The sequence below is a fragment of the Taudactylus pleione genome, unplaced genomic scaffold (genome assembly GCF_031769625.1).
Source record: "Taudactylus pleione unplaced genomic scaffold, aTauple2 ptg002591l, whole genome shotgun sequence".
NCBI classification, from domain to species: domain Eukaryota; kingdom Metazoa; phylum Chordata; class Amphibia; order Anura; family Myobatrachidae; genus Taudactylus; species Taudactylus pleione.
Genome location: NW_028286970.1, coordinates 215,001 through 240,291, shown reverse-complemented (window position 1 = coordinate 240,291; position 25,291 = coordinate 215,001). Strand labels below are relative to the sequence as shown.

Genomic DNA, 25,291 nt, shown 5'->3' with positions numbered 1-25,291 from the left:
TAGATCCCCCTAGTGCCCCTTTATAAGCCTCAGAGCCCAATCACACCCCTTCATATGCCTCAGAGCCCTTTCTGCCATTATATGCCAGCACAGAGCCCCCACATGCATCTTTATATGCCTCAGAGCCTCCTCACACCCCTTTTTATGCCTTAGAGCCCGCTTGCACTCCTTTACATTGGTTGCTTGCAAGTGTGACTAAGTGACAGTATGATAGTATGCAGCTGCCATCGATAAACAGGAAGATGCGCCAGTATGGAGCTACAGTATGCTAGCCTGCCATTCTGGGTGCTCATACAGAGCTAGAGTATATTTGCCATCTATTCTGGATGCCAGAATGGAGTTTTGAGTGCATTAGCAATCCGTTTCCGGTGCTGGATTAGAGCTCTGATAACCTTAACCAACCATTGCGGGAGGGGGAGTGAGCTCTGAGTATGTTAGCCAGGTGTTTGGGCTGCCACAATGGAGCCCTGAGTAGCCAGCAATTCTAGGTGCTGGTATAGGGCTACGAGAACCTTGGCCATTCATTGTAGCTGCCCCGATTGATTCTCCCCAGTGCCTCAGCAATCCATTCTGGGTTCAAGAATAGAGCTCTAAGTACCCGAGACCTTCATTCCAGCTGCTGGAGTAGGTGTTGGATGAATAGTTCTATCTGAGTTGCCAGAACAGGTGTTAGGTTACCAATTCCATCTCTTCTAGCTCCCGGAATACGTGTCTCAGTATTGTGGGTATAAATAGAGCTTTGTGGCTCCACAGCAACATTTTGTAGGGGCCTCTACAAAACACACCCAGAGAGTGAGAGCATCTGCATACAAGGGGTCCACAATAACAAATCATCCTTCACTTCGACCCCAACACTGTGGGTAACATCATCATATCTAGGGAGGGGACTAATAACCCTCTCACCCAGGAAGGCACAGGCCAACCATGGTTACCAAGTCCCTAATAGAGGGGTGCACCTGGGAGTAACCCCCTATACACAGATCAGGTCCGCTTCCTCAGGCAAATTGCATCAAGTATGTGTCTCGGAGGTCCAGAACTCTTGGCCATGAGAGGATCATTGGTGTAACCTCCAGCAATGACGTGTGGTGGTCACTGAGCAGCCCTGTGAAGCTGGGTTAGAGGAACTTCTAAGAAACACTGACTATGGCTCTGGGAATGAGGGGACTTAGTGGTCACTTAGTCTATTGTTATTTTTTTTATGGGCAACATGATAGCGTAGTGGACAGCATTATTAATTCACAGCACTGAGGTCATGAATTCAATTCCTGAACAAGACTCTGTCTGTGTTGATTTTGTATGTTCTCCCCTGGTTTGTACTGGGTTCTACCAGGGGCTCTGGTTTCCTCCCATTTTCCAAATAAATACTGGTAGGTTAGTTGGCTTCTTTCATAAATACCCATAGAGAGAGAGCGAGAAAGAGAGTGTGTGTGGGAGGTGGGGGTGGGCTGTCTATGTGGTAGAAAATGTAGATTGTAAGCTCCACTGGGACAGATGTGACTAAATATTCCCTGTAAAGCGCTGTGTAATATGTGCTCACTACATAGATAACTGGTAATGAATAGCTTCTAATAATTATATTTATTCCTTGATTTCTGTGCAGTGAGGAGTCAGATCCTTGTTACTAGAAGTCACATGAGGGTGAGACGTGTCCTGTATAAATCACTGATCACTGAGGATGGACAAGGGCAGGAGTCACATGACTGAGAGGATACTAAATCTCACCCTGGAGATCATCTTCCTGCTGACTGGAGAGGTGAGAGGGTCTGAGAGTGTCATAGTGACATCACATATGTATAGTAATAATACAGGGACATGACTGGGGAGGGGATCTGGGAGTGTCACAGTGACATCACTTATATTTATAGTAATAATACAGGGACATGACTGGGGAGGGGATCTGGGGTGTCACAGTGACATCACTTATATCTATAGTAATAATACAGGGACATGACTGGGGGAGGTGAGGGGATCTGGGAGTATCACAGTGACATCACTTTTATCTATAGTAATAATACAAGGACATGACTGGGGAGGTGAGGGGATCTGGGAGTGTCACTGTGACATCACTTATAGCTATAGTAGACATGACTGGGGAGGTGAGGGGATCTGGGAGTGTCACAGTGACATCACATATCTATCATAATAATACAGGGACATGACTGGGGAGGGGATCTGGGGTGTCACAGTGACATCACTTATATCTATAGTAATAATACAGGGACATGACTGGGGGAGGTGAGGGGATCTGGGAGTATCACAGTGACATCACTTATATCTATAGTAATAATACAAGGACATGACTGGGGAGGTGAGGGGATCTGGGAGTGTCACTGTGACATCACTTATAGCTATAGTAGACATGACTGGGGAGGTGAGGGGATCTGGGAGTGTCTCAGTGACATCACTTATATCTATAGTAATAATACAGGGACATGACTGGGGAGGTGAGAGGATCTGGGAGTGTCACTGTGACATCACTTATAGCTATAGTAGACATGACGGGAGGTGAGGGGATCTGGGAGTGTCACAGTGACATCACTTATATCTATAGTAATAATACAGGGACATGACTGGGGAGGTGAGGGGATCTGGGAGTGTCACAGTGACATCACTTATATCTATAGTAATAATACAGGGACATGGCTGGGGAGGTGGAGGGGTCTGGGAGTGTCACAGTGACATCACCTATATCTATAGTGATAATACAGTGACATGACTGGGGAGGTGAGGGGATCTGGGAGTGTCATAGTGACATCACTTATATCTATAGTATTAATACAGGGTCATGACAGAGGAGGTGAGAGGATCTGGGAGTGTCACATCACTTATATCTATAGTAATACAGGGACATGTCTGGGGAGTTGAGAGAGTCTGGTAGTGTTACAGTGACATCACTTATATCTCTAGTAATAAAATAATACAGGGACATGACTGGGGTGGTGAGGGGATCTGGGAGTGTCTCAGTGACATCACTTATATCTATAGTAATAATACAGGGACATGACTGGGGAGGTGAGGGGATCTGGGAGTGTCTCAGTGACATCACTTATATCTATAGTAATAATACAGGGGCATGACTGGGGAGGTAAGGGGATCTGGGAGTGTCACTGTGACATCACTTATAGCTATAGTAGACATGACTGGGGTGGTGAGGGGATCTGGGAGTGTCACAGTGAGATCACATATCTATAGTAATAATACAGGGACATATATATTGTCAATGATTCAATTCTTGCAGGAACTAGGATATATTACATTGCTCATGGTATCTTGTTTTGTTTCTTTTCTATCACTGAAATGAAGATGTTAGGAGATGTGCTATATTCTGTCCACTGTCCTATATATGGTATAAAGTTAGGATAGGGGTTTTATTTGTAAGACTTACCCTTCATGCATATTTTGCACTGATGACACCTCAATAAACGGCTCCATGAATATATTTTGACCCTCTTATTAATGTCTCCCCCAATAAACAGGGTTACACAGTAGTGAAGAAGACTTCCGGTGAGTGCGAGACACCCAGCAGCCGTCCCTGTGTGTCAGTAGGACTGAGCAGGACCCAGAGCCCCATCACGGTGCCTCCACCTCACTCACTGATACATGAGAGACACAGTGACCAGAAGATCCTGGAACTCACCAACAGGATCATTCAGCTGCTGACTGGAGAGGTGACTGCTGGGAATGGGACATTATACAGTAACTCCAGGGGATGTGTCTGGGTGATGACTGGAGAGGTGACTGCTGGGAATGGGACATTATATAGTAACACCAGGGGATGTGTCTGGGTGATGACTGTATCATTGTCGGAGACACCCAGCAGCCGTCCCCATGTGTCAGGAGGACTAAGCAGAACCCAGTGCCCCAACACGGTGCCTCCACCTCACTCACTGATACATGAGAGACACAATGACCAGAAGATCCTGGAACTCACCAACAAGATAAATCAGCTGCTGACTGGGGAGGTGACTGCTGGGAATAGGACATTACACAGTAACACCAGGGGATGTGTCTGGGTGATGACTGGAGAGGTGACTGCTGGGAATGGGACATTATACAGTAACACCAGGGGATGTGTCTGGGTGATGACTGTATCATTGTGTATGTCAGGTTCCTATAAGGTGTCAGGATGTCACTGTCTATGTCTCCATGCAGGAGGGGGAGTATATAGAGGAACACAAAGGTCTGTACAAGGACGTGATGATGGAGAATCACCGGCCCCTCACATCACTGGGTTAGAGGAGACTGTCATTTATTGTACAGGGGAGAGCAGGTATGGGAGCCCCCTATATACACACATCACCTGATAATCACATATATACAATGTACTCAGTCACTGTGTGTCTCCTACAGATGGATCCAGTAACAGAAATACCCCAGAGAGATGTCCCCATTCTCTTTTTTCACAGGATTGTACAGAGGAGAATCGCAGGATCCCACAGGAGCATCAGGTAGGTGGGATTTAGGGTCTCACCAATATACCAAAGTGACTGTCACTATATGATGTGTACAGAAGCTGTGTGTGTCTTATTATCCAGAATTCTTCTACTTAATGTGATATCATGAGATCTGACATTTCTAAAATGTTACTTTATTGTTTTGTGGGTTATTTAGGGTGAAATTCTGGCTGATATCAAGGTAGAAGATATAGAGGGAGTAGGAGAGGCGTATGTGACTGATATGAAGGCAGAAGATTTAGAGGGAGAAGAAGAGACGTATGTGACTGATATGAAGGCAGAAGATATGGAAGGAGAAGAAAAGACGTATGTGACTGATATAAAGGTAGAAGATGTAGAGAGAGTAGAAGAGACGTATGTGATTGATAATAAGGCAGAAGATATAGAGGGAGAAGAAGAGACGTATGTGACTGATATGAAGGCAGAAGATATAGAGGGAGAAGAAGAGACGTATGTGACTGATATGAAGCTAGAAGATATAGAGGGAGAAGAAGAGACGTATGTGACTGATATGAAGGCAGAAGATATAGAGGGAGAAGAGACATATGTGAGGGGTGATCAGCAGTGTAAGGAGGAGGAAATCCCTACAAATATCGCCACAGGTGAGTAATAAAGACTTATTACAGAAAAGAGTCGCATATTCTCCTTGCACTACAACACAGTGCCGTAACTAGCTATGGGCGACCGGTGCTGTCGCAAAGGGCGCAGAGGCTCTGTCTACCCCACTTGCCCTTGTTCCTGGTTAGCAGGGTGCCTACAGCCAGGATTGCTTCTGGATCACCTGCAGACTGTCCTGTGGACTAACTGGCTCCCTGGCCAGTATATGCAGCCAATCGGGCGTCCTTAGGACGGTCATTGTTGCACTTAGTGAAGCAGTGTGTCACGCCCCTTCCGCATGACGTAACTGTGTTGCACACTCAGTGCACGGGGCCGGCACAGGGTGCAACCGTGCCCTGCTTCAACAATTTCTAATTCTACACGCTCAGCCAAAAGGCTTGGCCTAGCCTACTGATACTACATATGATAATATGCGGAATATTATTGCTCAATTTGCAATTAATCTGTTTCTGTGAAAATTAAATGGGTTAATAACTTATGTAGAGCGGTTTTGGGCTGGACCCTGCTGTGTTGTATACATTCCTTTTTCTTCCATCTGGGAGACACCTTACATCTGGGTTATGTATAGTAGAGGGAGGAGTCAGACACTAGCTAATTGAGAACTGGCTCCCACCCCCTATATAACTCCTCCCTTTCCACAGTAAGCTCAGTCTATAATGTCCTGGCTTTTAGTTGGGTTTTATTTCTTTATGTTAGTGCTTTGGATTTGGGAGCTTAGTTCCTGGAGACAAGCGACAAGCACCAACAGAGAGGGAGTTATATAGATTAGAGGGTTTGTGTGAACCTGTATCCCACTCTAAAGATGGCCACTGAGAGAGTCACCAAACTACCATGTCCCTGAGTCTCCATGCCAGACACACATCTGAGGGGGCCGCAGGCATAAAGGTCATATATGTTACAAGTATAAGAATCTTGTTGCCATTATACTGCACAGTGCTTTAGAGCAGATTGGCCGGGGCTTGTTATTACTCACAGATCCTGTAGAGTCGGCTTGTCTCACACCTCCATGGGCTGTTCAGCACAATACTTCTTCAATCTTCAGTGCTGCATTCAGTTTGAGGGTTACAGAAGCAGCGACATGCTGCTGCTTTTAAAGGAGAGAGTTGCATTGCTGGTTCCAGGACGCCGCTGACCCCTTCAGGCGCACAGCGGTGACGTCTTCAGGTGGGGCCACAAGTAGTTTCCAGGCCAGAGATTAAACGGCAGGATAGAGCGCGCTGCGGGTGACGTCATTGGCAAGCATCGGAGGCTATGTGTCAAAGAGTGATTAAATGACTGCTGCACAGTGTAATCGCGCAGCGGTGACATCAGGCCGAGCCACGGACGCTGGAGGCTATGTCACAGGTGTCCAGAATTAGCAGGACCCGGCGGCTGGCCACGCACCCACTCCCCCAGGTATTTATTTTTATTAAAACACAGGTGCTGCAAAGCCACAGCAGCTGAGGTCTGGGGGAAGTCAGAGCAGGTACTGGGTGATGGAGGCCTGACAAGCTAAGCCGTAACCCTGGAGTTTTACTATGTGTAGTTACCCTGGTGTTCTGGGCTTATTATACAGTATGTATAAGCATAGTTACTGCACTGTTGTCACTGATAGGCAGTATCTTACACGGGTATGTGTATGTATGTGTATGAGTGTATATTTGTGTATGAGTGTGTGTGTATATGACAATTTATTTTACCTTTGGTTTATAGGCAAAGAATTTGGTCTTTTGGGTCCAGGGTGTTTTTGCATTTAATCAAGTGGGTTAATAAGAGTCTACATTTAGCTCTGTATTTTCTATTCATTCAGGGCTACACTCTTTCTATGGGAAGTTAGGTAGCTAAATGATTGGAGTAGACTTGTCTTTCTTTCTCAGTATGGATAAGCCAGACAAGGGTTCTAAAAAAACAAGTCACTGTTTATACTTGTACGAAGTGTGATAAAAAATTTGCCAAAAGGTACCGACCCAGGGCCGCTCTGTGCTGGTTGTTCATGTCACAACGGGGCTGTAGGAAAACCTATGATGAGTTTAAGAACTGGGGGGTTTAAAATAATTGTGGGAAAAGACGGGGATGGCAGCCAAAGTCTCCTAATTGCGGTCAAACCCAGGTTTGACTAGACCTGCCCAGAGGCGCAGAGTCTAACTCACTTGGTGGTTTTCTCCAGTGACCCCTCCAATTGGGATTTGGTTTTACGCTGCACCAAGTGAGCAGGTCGTGGCCCTCTGGACAGCTACCTGGGAGTGACAGAAGACTGAACTATATATATATATATATATATATATATATATATATATATACTAAGAATACAGTAACACAGGGGAATGGCTAGTACTGAAACACTGGGACTGGGTACTCTAAGATTTTCCGGAGACGTACTGAATGTGCAGGGATGAAATTATACTGCGACAGGAACAAGGTACACCAAGATGCCACTTGGTGGTGCACTGGAGGTGTAGACGGAACTTGTACTGAACACAGGGACGAAGTACACAAGGATGCCACTTGGGGGCGTATTGGAGGTGTAGCTGGAGACACTCAGGGTTAACTTGTATTGAAGTTGGAGACTGGATACACAGAGGTGCGACTTGAGACACTTGGGATGAACTTGTACTGAAGCACAGGGATGAAATACACAATGGTGCGTACTTTGGACACTATGATGTGTATTTAGTACACAGAGATGCGGCTTGAGACACTCGGGATGATCTTGCACTGAAGCACAGGGATGAAGTACACAATGGTGCATACTTTGTACACTATGGCATGTATTTAGTACACGAAGGTGCGGCTTGAGACACTCGGCATGATATTGTACTGAAGCACAGGGATGAAATACACAATGGTGCGTACTTTGTACACTATGGTGTGTATTTAGTACACAGAGGTGTGACTCCGGACACATCAGCAGATTACTAGAAAGTGTACACAGTGGCGAGTATTTGTACACAGGTGCGACTACGGACGCACCCGCAGAGTACTGGAAAGGATACACAGTGGGGCAACTTGAGACACACAGGATAAACTTGTACAGAATGTGGGTACTGAATACACAGAGATGTGACTGGAGACACACAGGAAGCCAGGAACTTGTACAGAACATGAGGACTGAATACACAGAGTTGTGATTGAAGACACACAGGAAGCCAGGAACTTGTACGGAACATGGGGACTGAATACACAGAGTTGTGATTGAAGACACACAAGAAACCAGGAAGACTGAAGAAAGAAATACGGCCTCTGGAACATAAGACGGTTGTCACAGGGAAAGACTATGTGCACTCATACAGCGATGATGAACAGCAACTTCCTGTGCAGGAGTCGGACCTAAACACCCCTAGGCAGCTGGTCATTGGATCATGAGATCAGCTGGGAGACTAGCAGGGTTGCCATTGGAGAAGATTGATCAGGTGAGATGAACCAACATGGCTGCACCCATGCCTGCTAACACAGGAGTCAGGAAGTCCAAACGGACCTCGGGGAAAATCCTCAGCCATTACCTACCACTACAACTGGCATCTGAACGCCTCGGAGCCTAGAAACACCAGTTTAGCAGTGAGTAAAGGCCGATCCCAGGCCGGATCCTGACAGTTCACAGGTAAATCCATCACCAGGATGTTCGGCTGAACAGTCGGTGGTGCCTGATTGGGCCAGTTCTATGGCGGATGCCATAGGGGAAGTACGTCACTTTCAGGAAAATTATATGACACCCTGTGCTTAAGCTCCTCTTTTGGCTGATCCCTTGGTAGAGCCCAGACGGGCCTAGAATATGGGAACGATGACTCACTCAGGTGGCGAAATCCCAAAATAAATTGGGGCCACAGCCATTCAAAAGTGGTCACATTCCTCTGTAGATTTTCCAGCTATTTCTTCACAGGAAGAAGGGGAATTGGATTATGATTGGGAGGACACCTCAAACTAGCGCAGTTACAGGGGGCGGCTATGCCAGAGACTAGCATAGTTACTGGGGGCGGCTATGCCAGAGACTAGCGCAGTTGCGGGGGGCGGCTATGCCAGAGACTAGCGCAGTAAAAGGAGGCGGCTATGCCAGAGACTAGCGTAGTTACTGGGGGCGGCTATGCCAGAGTCTAGTGCAGTTACAGGAGGCGGCTATGCCAGAGACTAGCGCAGTTACAGGAGACTGCTATGCCAGAGACTAGCGCAGTTACAGGAGACGGCTATGCCAGAGACTAGCACAGTTACAGGAGGCGGCTATGCCAGAGTCTAGTGCAGTTACAGGAGGCGGCTATGCCAGAGACTAGCGCAGTTACAGGAGACTGCTATGCCAGAGACTAGCACAGTTACATGTGGCGGCTATGCCAGAGACTAGTGTAGTTAAAGGAGGCGGCTATGTCAGAGACTAGCGCAGTTACAGGTGGCGGCTATGCCAGAGACTAGTGCAGTTTCTTTTTTTAAACGTAAGAACAAACATGTTTTGGTTTTCCCAGAATTCTCTTATTTTGAGGAAATAGTAAAGGGATCCTGGTTAAAACTGAATTAAAAATGTCATATTCCGAAAAAATTTAAGTGTCTTTATCCTATTTCAGAATAGGATACCAACGAATGGGAAATACCACCCATGGTGGATGCTTCTATTGCTAGGTTGGTTAGGTTCCTCACTACTAAGAATGAGGCTGTTCTAAAATCTCTGTTCACCTTGTCAGGAGTATCGCTGCTGCCAATTCAGGCCAGCGCCTGGGTGATTGAGGCTATCTGTCCCTGGATGAATCGGATGATTACTGGTTTTGAATCCGGGGATGAATCTGAAGCGAACTCCTTGGTTGATCAGATTTCGGAAGCTCTAACCTATATAGATGACGCTTTATTAGATACTATTCAGATACAGTCTAATATTTCAGCCTTAGCTGTTTCTGCCAGGCGTTCGCTTGGCTCAAAACATGGAAGGCAGGCATAAAATCAAAACATGCTCTAGAGGCACTGTCTTTTGAAGGAAGGTCTTTGTTTGGTCCAGAATTATCAAAAAATATTTCACAGGTTACAGGAGGTAAAAGTCCTTACCTTCTTGTAACTACACCTAAAACAAAAACTCCTATGTTTTGTTCCTTTTGGAATGAAGGTAAGGGAAGATTTCAGGCTTTCCAAGGTGCACCTAGAGGTCTACAAAGAGGGACCTTTAGGGGACGAGGTGGTTCCGGCACCAGTCGACCTGCAGCTAAGCCAGCAGGGAGATCCACATGACTGTCATGGGACTGGGACCCGTCCTCTGGTGGGAAGTCGCTTACTCAAGTTCCAGGAAACTTGGATTCAATACAATCCCGATTTTTGGGTAAGTCATATAGTCACCAGGGGTTACATTTTGGATTTTGAGGGTCCTGTTCCAAGAAGGTTCTTTTCAACTCCTCCCTGTTGATGGTTGCAGAAAGGCGGCTCTCATGCAGGCAATTTCTGCGCTTTCCATTCCGGAGAAAGTATTCAATTTCCAGCACTACAAGTAGTTCTGTGGTTTTACTCTAATCTTCTCTTAGTAGACAAACCGGACGGGTCATTCCGACCCATTCTCAACTTCAGGGACTTAAATGTTTATCTTCACTTGGAGAAATTCAAGATGGAGTCAATAAGGTCATTCATTTGTTCTATTGTAAGAAGAAGATTTTCTGGCTTCCATAGATATCAAGGATGCCTACCTACCTCCATATTCCTATATGGCGGGATCATCAGCATCTTCTGCGGTTTGCAGTGCAGCATCAACATTTTCAGTTTCAGGCTCTGCCATTTGGTTTGGCCACCGCCCCCAGAGTCTTTATAATTATATTCCTACTCAGGAGAGAGGGATTATATGTGTCTGCTTATCTAAACTATTTGTTGCTAAGGGATCCCTTAATAGCTCTATTGAAACAACATATTCAGATTACTTTAGGCATGCTCCAGAGATTCGGCTGGATCATCAACTTTCCCAAATCAAATTTAATTCTATCTCAGAGGATGGTATTTTTGGGTCTTCTCTTCGACACTCAGTGTCACAGAGTGTTTCTGCCACAGGCAAAGATTCAGGATCTTCAATACAGAATAAGGACCATTTACAGATGTCTCATATCGGTTCTAAGGGCTATGCAGGTAATGAGGAAAATGGTAGCTTCATTAGAAGCTGTTCCTTTTGCCAGATTTCACGTCCGACCTCCACGGAACCAATTGTTTCATTGATGGATAAAACCAGACCCTCGATTAAACAATCAGATGTTCAGGCTATCTCTGCAAATCCGGCAGTCTCTCCGCTGGTAGTTACAGGATGCAAATCTGGACCAGGGTTGCCAATTGTCAGTAAAAGCCGTTGTCACCACAGATGCCAGCATTACAGGCTGGGGGGCAGTGGTTCTGTACAGACACTTGCAGGGTGTATGGTCTGCCCAGGAAACTGCTCTTCCTATCAATATACTGGAACTAAGGGCAATTCTATATGCATTGATTCAGGCTCAATGCTATTTAAAGAATTTACCAGTATGAATTCAGATAATGCCACAGCAGTTGCATACATAAACAAGCAGGGTGGCAAATGCAGCTGGCTGGCAATGAGGGAGGTTTCTCAGATTCTTCATTGAGCAGTAAATTGGGTTCCAACTATTTCAGCAGTTTACATTCCAGGGGTGGACAACTGGGAGGCAGACTTGTTAAGTCGCCACAGTGTGCAGGCAGGGGAATGGGAATTACACCAGGAGCTGTTTGCAGAAATAGTTGCCAGATGGAGATCTCCGGACATTGATTTAATGGTTTCTCCTCAACAAGAAACTGCCAAGGTTACGGATCTCAGTCCAGGGATCCTCAGGCATCTCTGGTGGATGCCATAATAGCACCTTGGCTGTTCCAGCTGGGATACATATTTCCTCCTCTGGTAATGGTACAAAGGGTAATTCCCCCAAATTTGACAGGTGGGCCGAAGGGTTATTATGGTGGTTCCAGATTGGCTGCGCCATCAGTGGTACATAATTCTATGAGACCTATTTGGGCTGCTGTGGGCAGATTGGTTGAAACCCACTAGCTTTGTCTTTTATTTAGACATTCCATTTTATCTGCCTCTGCGTCCAGAGCTGTTGCTTCAGGGCCCATGCCGTCACCCCAATTTGCATTGCTTGGCGGCATGGTTGTTGAATCCAAAATTCAGAGGACCAAAAGGTTTGCAGTGTCTGTGGTGAAAACCATGATACAGGCTTTTAAACCAGTTACTTCCCAGATTTATAATTTGATATGGAAGATATATATATTTCTTGGTGTAACCAACACAAGTTCACACCTGAAATATTCTGAGTATCTCACCTCTTGTCCTTTTTACAAGGGGGATTGGGTAAGGGTCTGAGATTGTCCTCTATTAATGGACAAAAGTCATCCCTGTCGATTCTGTTTCAAAGGAAATTGGCCACCATTCCAGAAGTTCAGACCTTCTTACATGGAGTTCTTCGCATGCAATCTCCTTATTTACCTCCAGTTCCTAATTGGGATTTGAATTTAGTTTTGGTACCATTGAGCCTTTGGAGTCTGTAGAATTGCGATATCTCACTCTGAAGGTGGTTTTCCTTTTGCCCATTTCCTCGGCCAGGTGGATATCGGAATTAGCGTCTCTTTCCTGTAAATCTCCGCTTATTATTTTTTTACGCACTAAAGCTTCCTTTCTGCCAAAGGTGGTATTGGCTTTCTGCCAGGATTCAGTGACTAGTGAAGCTTCTTCCTTATCACTGTTGGATGTGGTACGTGCGTTACGCATTTACTTGGACCGTACTGCGTCTTCGAGGTGTACGGAATCATTGTTGGTGTTGATTGATGCACCAGAGAGGCTGGCCTGCTTCAAAAGGGTCCATCACTAGATGGGTCACTTCTGCCATTAGGCAGGCATATTTGTCCTCGAATGTGACAGTTCCGGCCTCAACTCGATGCGTGCTGTCGGAGCCTCTTTTTTACCGCTTCCATACTTTTGGCGCAAGCGATGCCAGTGATGGGCGCAAAATTCTTATTTTTCAGTCCCACGATTCTGTAATATTTTGACAGGTAGAACAAATAAAAGAATTACCCCAGTGACCCATCTTTAAATTACACCCAACCACCTCAATATCTTTGGTTTATCACCCTAATGCAAGCCTGGCCAACGTGTGGCTCTCCAGCTGTATGAAACTATAACCCCCAGCATGCCCTGCCACAGTTTTGCTATTAGGGAATGCTAAAACTGGCAGGCAATGCTGGGATTTGTAGTTTCACAACAGCTGGAGAACCACAGGTTGACCAGGCCTGTCCTAATCAGTCACAGTGACTGGCTTATTACATATCGGCCTGCTGCACATAATAACGTGTCACAGTAACTGGCTTATTACATATCAGCCTGCTGCACATAATAACGTGTCACAGTGACTGGCTTATTACACATCAGCCTGCTGCATATAACGTGTCACAGTGACTGGGTTATTACATATCAGCCTGCTGCACATAATAACGTGTCATAGTGACTGGCTTATTACACATCAGCCTGCTGCTCATAATAGCGTGTCACAGTGACTGGCTTATTACATATCAGCCTGCTGCACATAATAACGTGTCACAGTAACTGGCTTATTACATATCAGCCTGCTGCACATAATAACGTGTCACAGTGACTGGCTTATTACATATCAGCCTGCTACACATAACGTGTCACATTGACTGGCTTATTACATATCAGCCTGCAGCACATAATAACGTGTCACTGTGACTGGCTTATTACATATCAGCCTGCTGCACATAATAACGTGTCACAGTGACTGGCTTATTACATATCAGCCTGCTGCACATAATAACGTGTCACAGTGACTGGCTTATTACATATCAGCCTGCTGCACATAATAACATGTCACAGTGACTGGCTTATTACATATCAGCCTGCTGCACATAATAACGTGTCACAGTGACTGGCTTATTACATATCAGCCTGCTGCACATAACATGTCACAGTGACTGGCTTATTACATATCGGCCTGCTGCACATAATAACGTGTCACAGTGACTGGCTTATTACATATCAGTCTTCTGCACACAATAACGTGTCACAGTGACTGGCTTATTACATATCAGCCTGCTGCTCATAATAACGTGTCACAGTGACTGGCTTATTACATATCAGCCTGCTGCACATAATAACGTGTCATAGTGACTGGCTTATTACATATCGACCTGCTGCACATAATAACGTGTCACAGTGACTGGGTTATTACATATCAGCCTGCTGCACATAATAACGTGTCACAGTGACTGGCTTATTACATATCAGCCTGCTGCACATAATAACGTGTCACAGTGACTGGCTTATTACATATCAGTCTGCTGCACACAATAACGTGTCACAGTGACTGGCTTATTACATATCAGCCTGCTGCACATAATAACGTGTCACAGTGACTGGCTTATTACATATCAGACTGCCGCACATAATAACGTGTCACAGTGACTGGCTTATTATATATCGACCTGCTGCACATAATAACTTATATTACCTAGCGTGAATGGGTCAAACAAAATAACTACATTTATTGAGATTGTTACACGTTCATATTAATTATCGCAAGCGGCAAACGATGTTTCGGAGCTGAAACATAACGGCAATGTTTGATCACTAATTACTAACCCAACATTTGCACAAATTATTTTATTTTAGCTGTTTTTATGTTTGTAATAGTAGGACAAATGGATTAAATAAATGATTACAAAATACATATATTATGTTATGTGGGAACATGTTCTGAATTAATTTTAATGCAAGTTCCAATAAAATGTAAATTTTGGTAAAGTAAAATATATGATCTTTAGTGCATCACTCAGCAAAGCTCCCCTTGTCTCCTTTCTTCTCCTGTATTATATTTATTAGTGTGAGCAGTACCAGCCCAAAGTGTTCTGCATTAGGTTGTACAAAGCACAAACCTATGGGAATAGGGGTGAGATAAATAGTGATTAATGACACCTTTGTTGTGATATTCTTGGTTAACAATTTTATTTCTACTAGATGGACCCAATTCAAGGAATACTTTGGAGGAGAATCTCGCGTGGTCTCCTCATTTGAAATTAGAAGATAGGAACATCACACGTGAGTCTCCAGAAGAAAACCACGTTACCCTAAATATACATCCAGCACTTCACAGTGCAGATATATCATCCGATCCCTCTATTCTTGGGGAATGTTCTCCTGGTAACTCTCATATTGCTTCACAAACTACAGATCATGGCAGTGATACAATAATGTCCTCTTCTAAATTTCAGAATTGTTTTACAGCTAACCTAGTTGAGACTAGTCACACAGGTGATAGGCCATTTTCATGCTCTGAGTGTGGGAAATGTTTTACTCTGAAATCACATCTTGTTGCACATCAGAGACGTCACACAGCTGAGAGGCCATTTCCATGTTCTGAGTGTGGGAAATGTTTTACTCTGAAATTATATCTTCTTAGACATGAGAGACGTCACAAAGGTGAGAGGCCATTTCCATGTTCTGAATGTGGGAAATGTTTTTCACTAAAATCATATCTTGTTAGACATCAGAGAAGTCACACAGGTGAGAAACCATATCCATGCTCTGAGTGTGGGAAATGTTTTGCACACAAGCAAGGTCTTGTTATTCATGAGAGAAGTCACACAGGTGAGCTGCCATTTCCTTGTTCTGAGTGCGGGAAATGTTTCCCACGAAAATCAGATCTTGTTATACATGAAAGAAGTCACACAGGTGAGAATCCATTTCCATGCTCTGAGTGTGAGAAATGCTTTGCACAGAAATCATATCTTGTTGCACATCAGAGAACTCACACAGGTGAAAAACCATTTCCATGCTCTCAGTGTGAGAAATGTTTTATCAGCAAATCATCTTTTGTTATACATGAAAGAGTCCACACAGGTGAGAAACCATTTCCATGCTCTGTGTGTGGGAAATGTTTTATCAGCAAATCATCTCTTGTTATACATGAAAGAGTCCACACAGGTGAGAAACCATTTCCATGCTCTGAGTGTGGAAAACGTTTCAAAAATAAATCCGATCTTGTTGCACATCAGAGAAGTCACACAGGTGAAAAACAATTTCCATGTTCTGAGTGTGGGAAAAGTTTTACACAGGAATCACAGTTGATTATACATCAGAGAAGTCACACGGGTGAGAAACCATTTCCATGCTCTGAGTGTGGAAAATGTTTTTCAAACCAGTCATCTCTTGCTAGACATAAGAAAAGAAGTCACACAAGTGAGAGGCCATTTCTATGCTCTGAGTGTGGGAAATGTTTTTCACATAAATCACATCTTGTTCAACATCAGAGAAGTCACACAGGTGAGAAACCATTTCCATGTTCTGAGTGTGGGAAAAGTTTCCTACGAAAATCAGATCTTGTTATACATGAGAGAAGTCACACGGGTGAGAAGCCATTTCAGTGTTCTGAGTGTGGAAAATGTTATACACATAAATCACCTCTTGTTATACATAAGAGAAGTCACATGAATGAGAAGCCATTTCAATGTTCTGAGTGTGGGAAATGTTTTATACAGAGATCAGATTGTGTTAGACATCAGAAAACACACACAGGTGAGAAGCCATTTCCATGTTCTGAGTGTGGGAAATGTTTTATACGGAAATCAGATCTTGTTAAACATCAGAGAAGTCATACAGGTGAGAAACCATTTCCATGTTCTAAGTGTGGGAAATGTTTTTCACAATCATCTGATCTTATTAAACATCAGAGAAGTCACAGGTGAGAACCAGCTGTTGTAAGGCATGAGAAAGTCACAGTTTAATTTCCTTAATTGGTAGACTTGAAACGAGCATGTATTAAAATGTCAAATTTAAGATAACTAATTACATTATTTGTTTATATAGCACTTTTCTCCTAATAGGATTTCAAACACTTTGCATATTTGTATAAGGTGAGGCAGCCATCTTGGATGTGCTCCGTTGCTATTCTGAGTAATCAGTTACATCAGTCCATGCCCCTGTTGGAGCTTACAATGTAATTCCTCATCACACACCAGGTTCCATTTTTATCAAAAGCCACTTAACCTACCAGTCTGCCTATGAGGTTTGTGAGAGGAAGCCAGAGTTACTAGTGGAAACACAATCAAGGAGAGAACATATAAACTCCACACAAATATGGCCTTAGGAATAGTACCTTACACCCCAGCACTATGATGCAACAATTCTAACCACTATGCATAGTAAAAATGCTTTTTGTTTTTAAATGGAATAAAAACAATGAAATGTACAGAGTCTACTCACACAGGGTATTTATAGCACTGAGTTATGGAGGGCATTCAAAGTTCCCATCACACAGTATATTAACATGGTATAAAATTACTTTCTACTTCAGGGTCCATAGGGGGTCCACAGGGTTGACCTTGGGGTTATAGCTGGATCAGGATCCATGGGCACCACACAGTTAAGCTTTTAGCTCCCAGGATGCACTTGGGTCCTTCTCTATACCCCGCCCCCGAGCCACAGGCACCTCAGTGTAAGTTGGTGCCCGGCCAGAGTCGGTCACCGCGCAGGGGGGCTGCAGGAGCAGCCCCCAGAAGCTTTTTATTTTAGATATTTATTTTATTCCTACAGATGGCAGCGAAGGGCTGTCTATACAGACGCCCACGTTGCCGCTCTGATCCCCGACTGGCGCCGCGACGCCTGTACTGATCTGGGGATCGCGGCGGGAGGACAGAGTCCGTACTAGCCGGACTCTGTCTACCTCCCAGGACTGCTGCCGGAGTCGCCGGGGATTCAGGTAAGCCGCGCGTCGCTGGCTAGTGGCGGCGCGCGGAATGCCTTAAAATGCAGTCCTTTAGCCTCCGGTCCTGGGGACAGACCGGAGGCTGCTGGCAGTGGCGGTGGGCCCCCCCCATAACCCGTGGGACCACTAGACCACCAGGGATAACAGGCAAGCGGGAAGCCAGCATCCCTGGGGTTATGGCCAGCCAGGGGAGGAAGCCTTCCCTGTTCAGCGGCTCCTCCCCTCAGCTCATCGCGCCTTTCAGCACGCAGTCTGGCGTCGCTGATCTGCAGACTCTTCGGCCACTCCTCCTCTGAGGTCTCTGGGGGCCATTTTCTCACAGTGGCAGCGCAGATCTCAGGGAGCACGCGGACCGGTCCCCCTGTGTACCTCTCCCCTGATTTAAGGACAGTGTACACAGCACTATAGCCCTCCCAGACACTGAATCTGGGAGGTTGATTGTAGTGGAAAGGTGCAGTGAGTATATCTTCTCTGCATGGTATGTGACTTTTGCTAGTGCTGCCTGTCTGTGCTTATTTTCCACTTACTGTCAGCTTATACCTGTCCCTTTGCTTCTCCTACAAGCCCTGCAGGTGTGTGGGGGAAGGGTGTTTCTACTGACCTCACTTATATAGATCACGTATTTGTGTGGTTCGTCACATACAGTTGTGTTCGACACAGTGCCATATTGTGGGCTGTTGTTCAACACCGGTGAGTGCGTTTACTTCTGCCCTGTTGCCAGATATATAATATATTCTGTCATGTCAGACGAGGAGGTTGAGCGCTCAGTGGCTCCGGCGTTGGCCTCCTGCGGACGCTGTTCTGCAGGAGTGGATAGGGAGGTTTTGTCACAGGATGGCCTGTGTAGTCGGTGCCAGGTGGCTCCTGGCCCATCCAAACCTTCTGTGACGCAGGAACCACCATGGGCGATGTTTTCTCAAGTGCTGGTGTCTATCGCGGACCGTCTGTCGGTCCCGACTGCTCTCCCTACTAGGGCGTTACCCCAGCCGACCATTCCCCGGGTGTCCCGCAGTTATTGTGGAGTCCTCCTGGGTCTCAGTCTGTGGGTCCCTATGCGGGGTTGCCTATGTATATACAGGCTTCCCCTGTGCCGCAGCAGCCTGTGGTACCTTTTCAGGCCCCTATGGCGACTCCTCCACCCTGGGTGGATGTGTTCTCCAACTCCGTGCAAAATTTGGCTGCCGCATCCTCGGCTTTTCAGTCAATGTTGCAGACTGACATGCCTTCCAGGGTTTCAAAACGCCCACTTATGGCGCGGGCGGCTCAGGTTTCGGACTCAGAGGGTTCCTCAGATGATGGGGAGGTCCCTGATGACACTGACTCGGACGCCTCGGGCCAGGAAGTGGATACCAAGTCATCCATTAATGTGCGAGCACTGGTTAGGGCGGTGCGAGCTATTCTTCTTATAGAGGATGAGGCACCGGTTCCTAAGTCGAAGTTTCCTAGTTTCAAGAAAACTAAGGTGGCTTCTGCGGTGTTTCCCCTGTCGGATCAGTTGACGGATCATATGGCAGTAGCTTGGCAGGCGCCCAGTAAGAGGTTCCTTCCTCAGAAGCGGTTGACTTATTATCCCTTCCCTGAGGCACATTGTAAAAAATGGGAAACTCCACCGGCGGTGGATTCCCATGTCACCCGTTTAACTCGGGGTGCTACCTTACCATTACCGTCGATATCCTCGCTGAAGGACCCCATGGACAGGAAAGTTGAAACTTGCTTAAAGTCTATTTACTCCCTCTCCGGGGCGGTGGCCCGACCGTCCATGGCCATCTCCTGGGTGGCCAAGGCCATTGAGGGGTGGGCCAATACATTGGAAGATACCTTCCTGGACGACGCTCCGGATGTCCAGAGGGCGTTGTTGGGACAGATGAGGGACGCTGCTTCTTACATTGGGGAAGCTTCTTTAGATGCTAGTCTGCTGACTTTGCGGGTATCGGCTGCAGCGGTGTCTGCCCGCCGATCCTTATGGTTGCGGTCCTGGAGAGCGGACTCTGATTCAGAGAAAGGCCTGGAGGCCTTACCTTTCAATGGGGAATTACTATTTGGTCCGGACTTGGACAAAATAGTGGATACCCTGGCTAAATCCAAGTCGGCTTTCCTCCCTTCGGCGGCACTGCCTGCTAAGGTTCGGAGTTCGGCTTTTCGTTCCTTTCGGGTGCAGGGTAAGGCAAAAGGTCAGTCCTTCGCGAGACAGTCTGCGAGTAAGAATGCCTCTAAACCCAAGAAGCAAGCCTGGAGTGCTCGGCGCCCTTCTTCCAAGCAGGAAGATAAACCTGCGGCCTGATGGGACGGGCCTCCCTCTGGGGGACCTCAGAGTGGGAGGCCGACTTCTATTTACCCAGTGCTGGCACAATACCACCACGGATGCCTGGGTTCGAGAAGTGGTCTCCCAGGGGTACGCCCTGTCTTTTCGGCACAGACCACCCCACCAGTTTTTCTGCACCAGTCCTTCTCAGGACAAGACCAAGGCGTTACAGATTCAGGAGGCTATAGAGTCCTTGCTGAAAGCAGGGGTCGTTGTTCCCGTTCCTCAATCACAACGAGGGACGGGGTATTATTCGTCTCTGTTTCTGGTGCAGAAACCCAATGGTTCTCATCGCCCTATCCTCAACTTGAAGTCTCTGAACAAATTCCTCAGAGTTCCCAAGTTCAGGATGGAAACGTTACGCTCCATCATTCTGGCGATGGAACCGGGGGATTACATGGTGTCCCTGGATATCCAGGACGCCTACCTCCATGTTCCGATAGCACTTTCGCACCAGCAGTATCTGAGGTTCGCTATCCTTCAACACCACTATCAGTTCCGAGCGCTACCCTTTGGTCTCTCCACTGCACCGAGGGTGTTCACGAAGATTATGGCGGTCATGGCCGCACGTCTTCGGAACCAGAATGTACAGCTGCTGCCGTATCTGGATGACCTCCTGTTGCTGGCGAGCTCCCCGGAGGTACTGCTTCAACATCTCCACCTGACGATCGCTTGCCTGCAAGCACACGAGTGGTTGATAAATTGGAAAAAGTCCTCCCTGATTCCATCACAGCGGATGGTTCATTTGGGAGCCCTGCTGGATTCGCGTCAGCAAAGGATTTTTCTGACTCCGGAGAAGTCGCCTCCCTACAGCTGCGGATACGCAGTTGCCTGAGCAGTCGCCGCCTGTCGGTGCATTCGGCTATGAGAGTTCTTGGCTCCATGGTGTCGACATTCGACATGGTGGAATTTGCCCAGTTCCATTCCCGGCCCCTGCAGGGGCTGATTCTATCGGAATGGAACGGGTTACCTCACCGGAGCCGCTCTCAGGTGCTGGTGTTGTCTCCGGAGGTTCGGCAATCTTTGGCTTGGTGGCTTCAGACAGCTCATCTGGTCGAGGGGCGCCCCTTTTGGATCCCGGACTGGGTCCTGCTCACGACGGGTGCCAGTCTCCGGGGTTGGGGGGCAGTGACCGGTTCATTGTCTCTCCAGGGTCGTTGGTCTGCGGAAGAAGCACTTCTCCCCATCAACATCCTGGAACTGCGGGCAGTATACAGGGCCCTGCAGTCGTCCGGTCCCGCTCTTCACGGAAGGGCAGTACAGGTGCAGTTCGACAACGCCACCGCGGTGGCGTATATCAACCACCAAGGAGGAACTCGCAGTCGGGCAGCGATGTCGGAGGTGCCTCGCATCCTGACTTGGGCGGAGTGTCACATTCCAGCGATCTCGGCGGTCTTCATCCCCGGAGTCCTCAATTGGGAAGCGGACTTCCTCAGCCGTCACGACGTGCATCCCGGGGAATGGTCGCTTCACCCAGAGGTGTTTCAGCTACTCGTGGACAGGTGGGGACTGCCGGAGCTGGACTTGATGGCCTCCCGTCACAATCACAAGTTGCCCGGGTCAAGGACAAGAGACGCAGGCGCAAGTCTGGTGGACGCGCTGTCGGTGAAATGGATGTTTCACCTGGCGTATCTGTTTCCTCCGATATCACTACTTCCTCGGGTTCTGCGGAAATTCAAGCAGGACGGCGGTACGCACGTGCTGGTAGCTCCGACGTGGCCCAGACGTCCTTGGTAGTCCAATCTCAGGAGCCTCTCCATCGACGCTCCGTACCTTCTTCCTCAGCGTCGGGACCTGTTGTCTCAGGGGCCCTGCCTTTACCCGGATCTGGGTCGGCTGTCTTTGATGGCGTGGCTCTTGAGACAGCCGTCTTGAGGTCTCGGGGCTTCTCCAGTTCGGTTATTGGTACCATGCTCAGGGCACGCAAGCCTGCTTCAGCACGGATTTATCACAGGGTGTGGCACACTTACTTTCAGTGGTGTGAGTCCAGACATTATGATCCTCAGGTGTTCCGAGTTTCTAGGATCTTGGAATTTCTTCAATCAGGATTGGACCTCGGCTTACGCCTTGCATCTCTGAAGGTTCATGTGTCCGCCTTGTCCGTGTGGTTTCAACAGTGGATTGCATTACTGCCGGATGTTCACACCTTTTTCCAAGGTGTTCTCAGGATCCAGCCTCCCTTTGTGCCTCCTGTGGCTCCTTGGGACTTGGCGGTGGTTCTACGGGTCCTGCAGGGTCCTCCGTTTGAGGTGGTGGAGCTCAAGTGGCTGACGTTTAAGACTGTTTTTCTCCTGGCAATTGCTTCGGCCAGGAGGGTGTCTGAATTGGGGGCGCTTTCCTGATTTTTCACCAGGACAGCGGTGCTCCGCACTCGTCCTGAGTTTTTGCCCAAAGTGGTCTCGAAGTTCCACATTAATCAGGAACTTGTTGTGCCAGCTTTTCAGTCCCCTGATCTTTCAGCTGGTGAGACTTCCTTAGATGTGGTCCGGGCGCTTAGAATTTATGTGGACCGGACGGCTTCGGTTAGGAAGTCTGATTCCTTGTTTATCCTCTTTGGTTTTCACAAGAGGGGTTGGCCTGCCAACAAACAAACGTTAGCCCTTTGGCTTCGTTACGTTATTTGTGAGGCTTATGTACAGGAGAGTTTACCTGTGCCAGCCTCTGTTAAGGCTCATTCCACTCGTTCTGTGGGTCCCTCTTGGGCTGCTAGACGTGGCGCCTCTGCTGTTCAGCTGTGTAAGGTGGCCACTTGGTCTTCAATTCAAACGTTTTTGAGGTTCTATGCGTTTGACACTTTCGCCTCTCAGGATGCATCCTTTGGGCGCCGGGTGCTCCTTTCAGCACAGGAGCGTCCCCGCCCTTAGTTGAACTGCTTTGGGATATCCCCAAGGTCAACCCTGTGGACCCCCTATGGACCCTGAAGTAGAAAACAAGAGATATGGTAAGAACTTACCTTTGTTATCTCTGTTTCTACGAAGTCCATAGGGTCCACAGGGCGCCCGCCCTGACGCACCTGGCTTCAAATGGGCTGTGTGGCTGGTCACTGGTTTTCCGTCTCCCATTTCTGTGAGTATGGTTTCTTGTGTGTTCCAGTCTTCCTTCTCTCTGTTCCATACTCTCCTCCGGCCTAGGCTGCTTACCAACTGAGGTGCCTGTGGCTCGGGGGCGGGGTATAGGGAAGGACCCAAGTGCATCCTGGGAGCTAAAAGCTTAACTGTGTGGTGCCCATGGATCCTGATCCAGCTATAACCCCAAGGTCAACCCTGTGGACCCTATGGACTTCGTAGAAACAGAGATAACAAAGGTAAGTTCTTACCATATCTCTTGTTATTCACATATATAAATGACATGTTATCAACCAGACTGGAAGATATGAAGCATGTGTGAAATGTATTGCAGTTTCCTTATCCTGTTATACACCCGTAGCAGAAACCTGTAGGTCCTGCTCTCTGTGGGATTACAGCTGTCATAGAATGATGCATTGACACCACAAGCTCTGTAGTACTGTGTAGATAGACATTGTCTGCACTAACCCCTCCAGCCATAATCTGCCGGCTATGGAGCCTTGTGATGGCTTGTGCTGGAAGAGCCAGTTTCCATCTGAATGCATGACCTGAATGGGTGTAAATGATCTGCAAGGATAGTTACATAGTGTCTGCCAGTCAGTGATGTCTGCAGATGTATCAGGGATCAATGGTTGGTGTAATGGTCGGCATATCTTCCTCACAGCACTAAGGCCTTGGCTGTGATTCCCACCAGAGCCCTAACTGTGCAGTCTGTATATTCATCCCATACTTGTGTGCATTTCCTCCGGGTACTCTGGTTTCCAGCCACAATCCAATAATATACTGGTAGGTTATCTGTCTCCCGACAGAAGGTGCCCCTATTGTGTCTGTGTTTAATGTGGTAGAGAATATGGATTGTAAGCTCCACTGGGGCAGGGAATGTTGTGAAGGGCCAAATCTATGTGTGCTATATACTAACTGGTAATACAGAATAACCCCCCCACACACACCATAGCAGAGCAACGAACACCCTGGACTTTCCTTTGTTGCTTTGTAGTGTCCATTGCCTTGTGGGATTTTCCCATTCATCTGTATGATACAGTTGGAACCTCAACCCGTTAAACCAGGCTTCACATTTCCAGTGATCTTGTATGCAGTGGTGGTAATGAGCTCAGGCGGTGTGCAGAGCCTTGTGCCCTGGGGTCAGCAATATAGCCGGATTGGGGCATCAACTGTTATACCACATAGAAGAAAGGGAACGTTGCACTGTACAAATGCTGATATTTGTGGCTCCAGGATACATTATTGATGTTAGCTGCATCAATGTTGCATGCCGGGTGTATATTACAGTGTTGTCTATGGTCGCCCAGAGTATTTTGTCGGCCACGGTGGTGTTGCATGCTGGATGTCTTCCCTGATGTTGTGCACTCGTGATACACCATTGAAACATACACATAAAAATTTAAATTTCATCTTAATTTTGGAGATGGAGTCACCTATCAAGCTTTGTTCAAAGTCACTTATATCATGATGATACGCTGACATCTTCCTGCAAACTATATGTGAGTGCAGAGTCAGGGACTGAGCTAATTGGGACCTCCTGCTGTCCTATGATGATCTGTGCAAAGGCAGAGCAATCCTCTGTATAGTCTGGTCTGATCGCTATAGGAATATCATTTGCTCTCATTCATAACTATCAGTAACTGAGAGATCGGTATACATACACTGAGAGATCGATATACATATACCGAGAGAGCGGTATACGTACACCGAGAGATCTGTATATATTAGAGATTTTCCCACAAAATTCAGATTTTTCCCGCCAAAAATTGGGTCTCAGAAAGAGGCAAAATGTCATCTTTCATGGACTTTTGTCCAGGAATGATGATGTTTGTCCATGAAAGATGACGTTTTGCCTCTTTCTGATACCCGATTTTTGGTGGGAAAAATCTGAACTAATCCAAGCCTGCACATCCTTAGTATATATACACCGAGAGATCTGTATATATACACTGAGAGATCTGTATATATACACTACCTTTCACAAGAGGTTACACACCTCTATTTTCTATTTTTTATTTAATTTAAGTTCAGGGAATAACCTGGAATGGTACAAAGCTGATAAATGGTGGGGGGTAAAGAAAAATGTTTTGGTTAGCAAAAACTGAAATATATTGTGAATTTTGGAGTTATAAAAAGCCTTTTTCAGAGAAG

At 46.7% G+C, this 25,291-nt stretch overlaps 1 protein-coding gene across 2 annotated transcripts in view; it reads left to right on the top strand.

Annotated features, from left to right (window-relative positions):
- The window catches only part of LOC148431249 (uncharacterized), a 97,038-nt gene extending 80,139 nt beyond the window's left edge, over positions 1 to 16,899 (top strand). Inside the window, exons 2-7 of one of the 2 annotated variants that reach the window (XM_088466163.1) lie at positions 1,601 to 1,753; positions 3,477 to 3,668; positions 4,153 to 4,231; positions 4,351 to 4,448; positions 4,612 to 5,056; positions 15,025 to 16,899. In XM_088466163.1, coding sequence (XP_088322289.1) covers positions 1,676 to 1,753; positions 3,477 to 3,668; positions 4,153 to 4,231; positions 4,351 to 4,448; positions 4,612 to 5,056; positions 15,025 to 16,751 — 2,619 coding nt within the window. In that variant the 5' untranslated portion in view covers positions 1,601 to 1,675 and the 3' untranslated portion in view covers positions 16,752 to 16,899. Of the gene's footprint in view, positions 1 to 1,600; positions 1,754 to 3,476; positions 3,669 to 3,767; positions 3,778 to 4,152; positions 4,232 to 4,350; positions 4,449 to 4,611; positions 5,057 to 15,024 lie in introns of both variants that reach the window. The other variant, XM_088466164.1, reaches the window with a different exon arrangement.
- Positions 16,900 to 25,291: the final 8,392 nt, after the last annotated feature.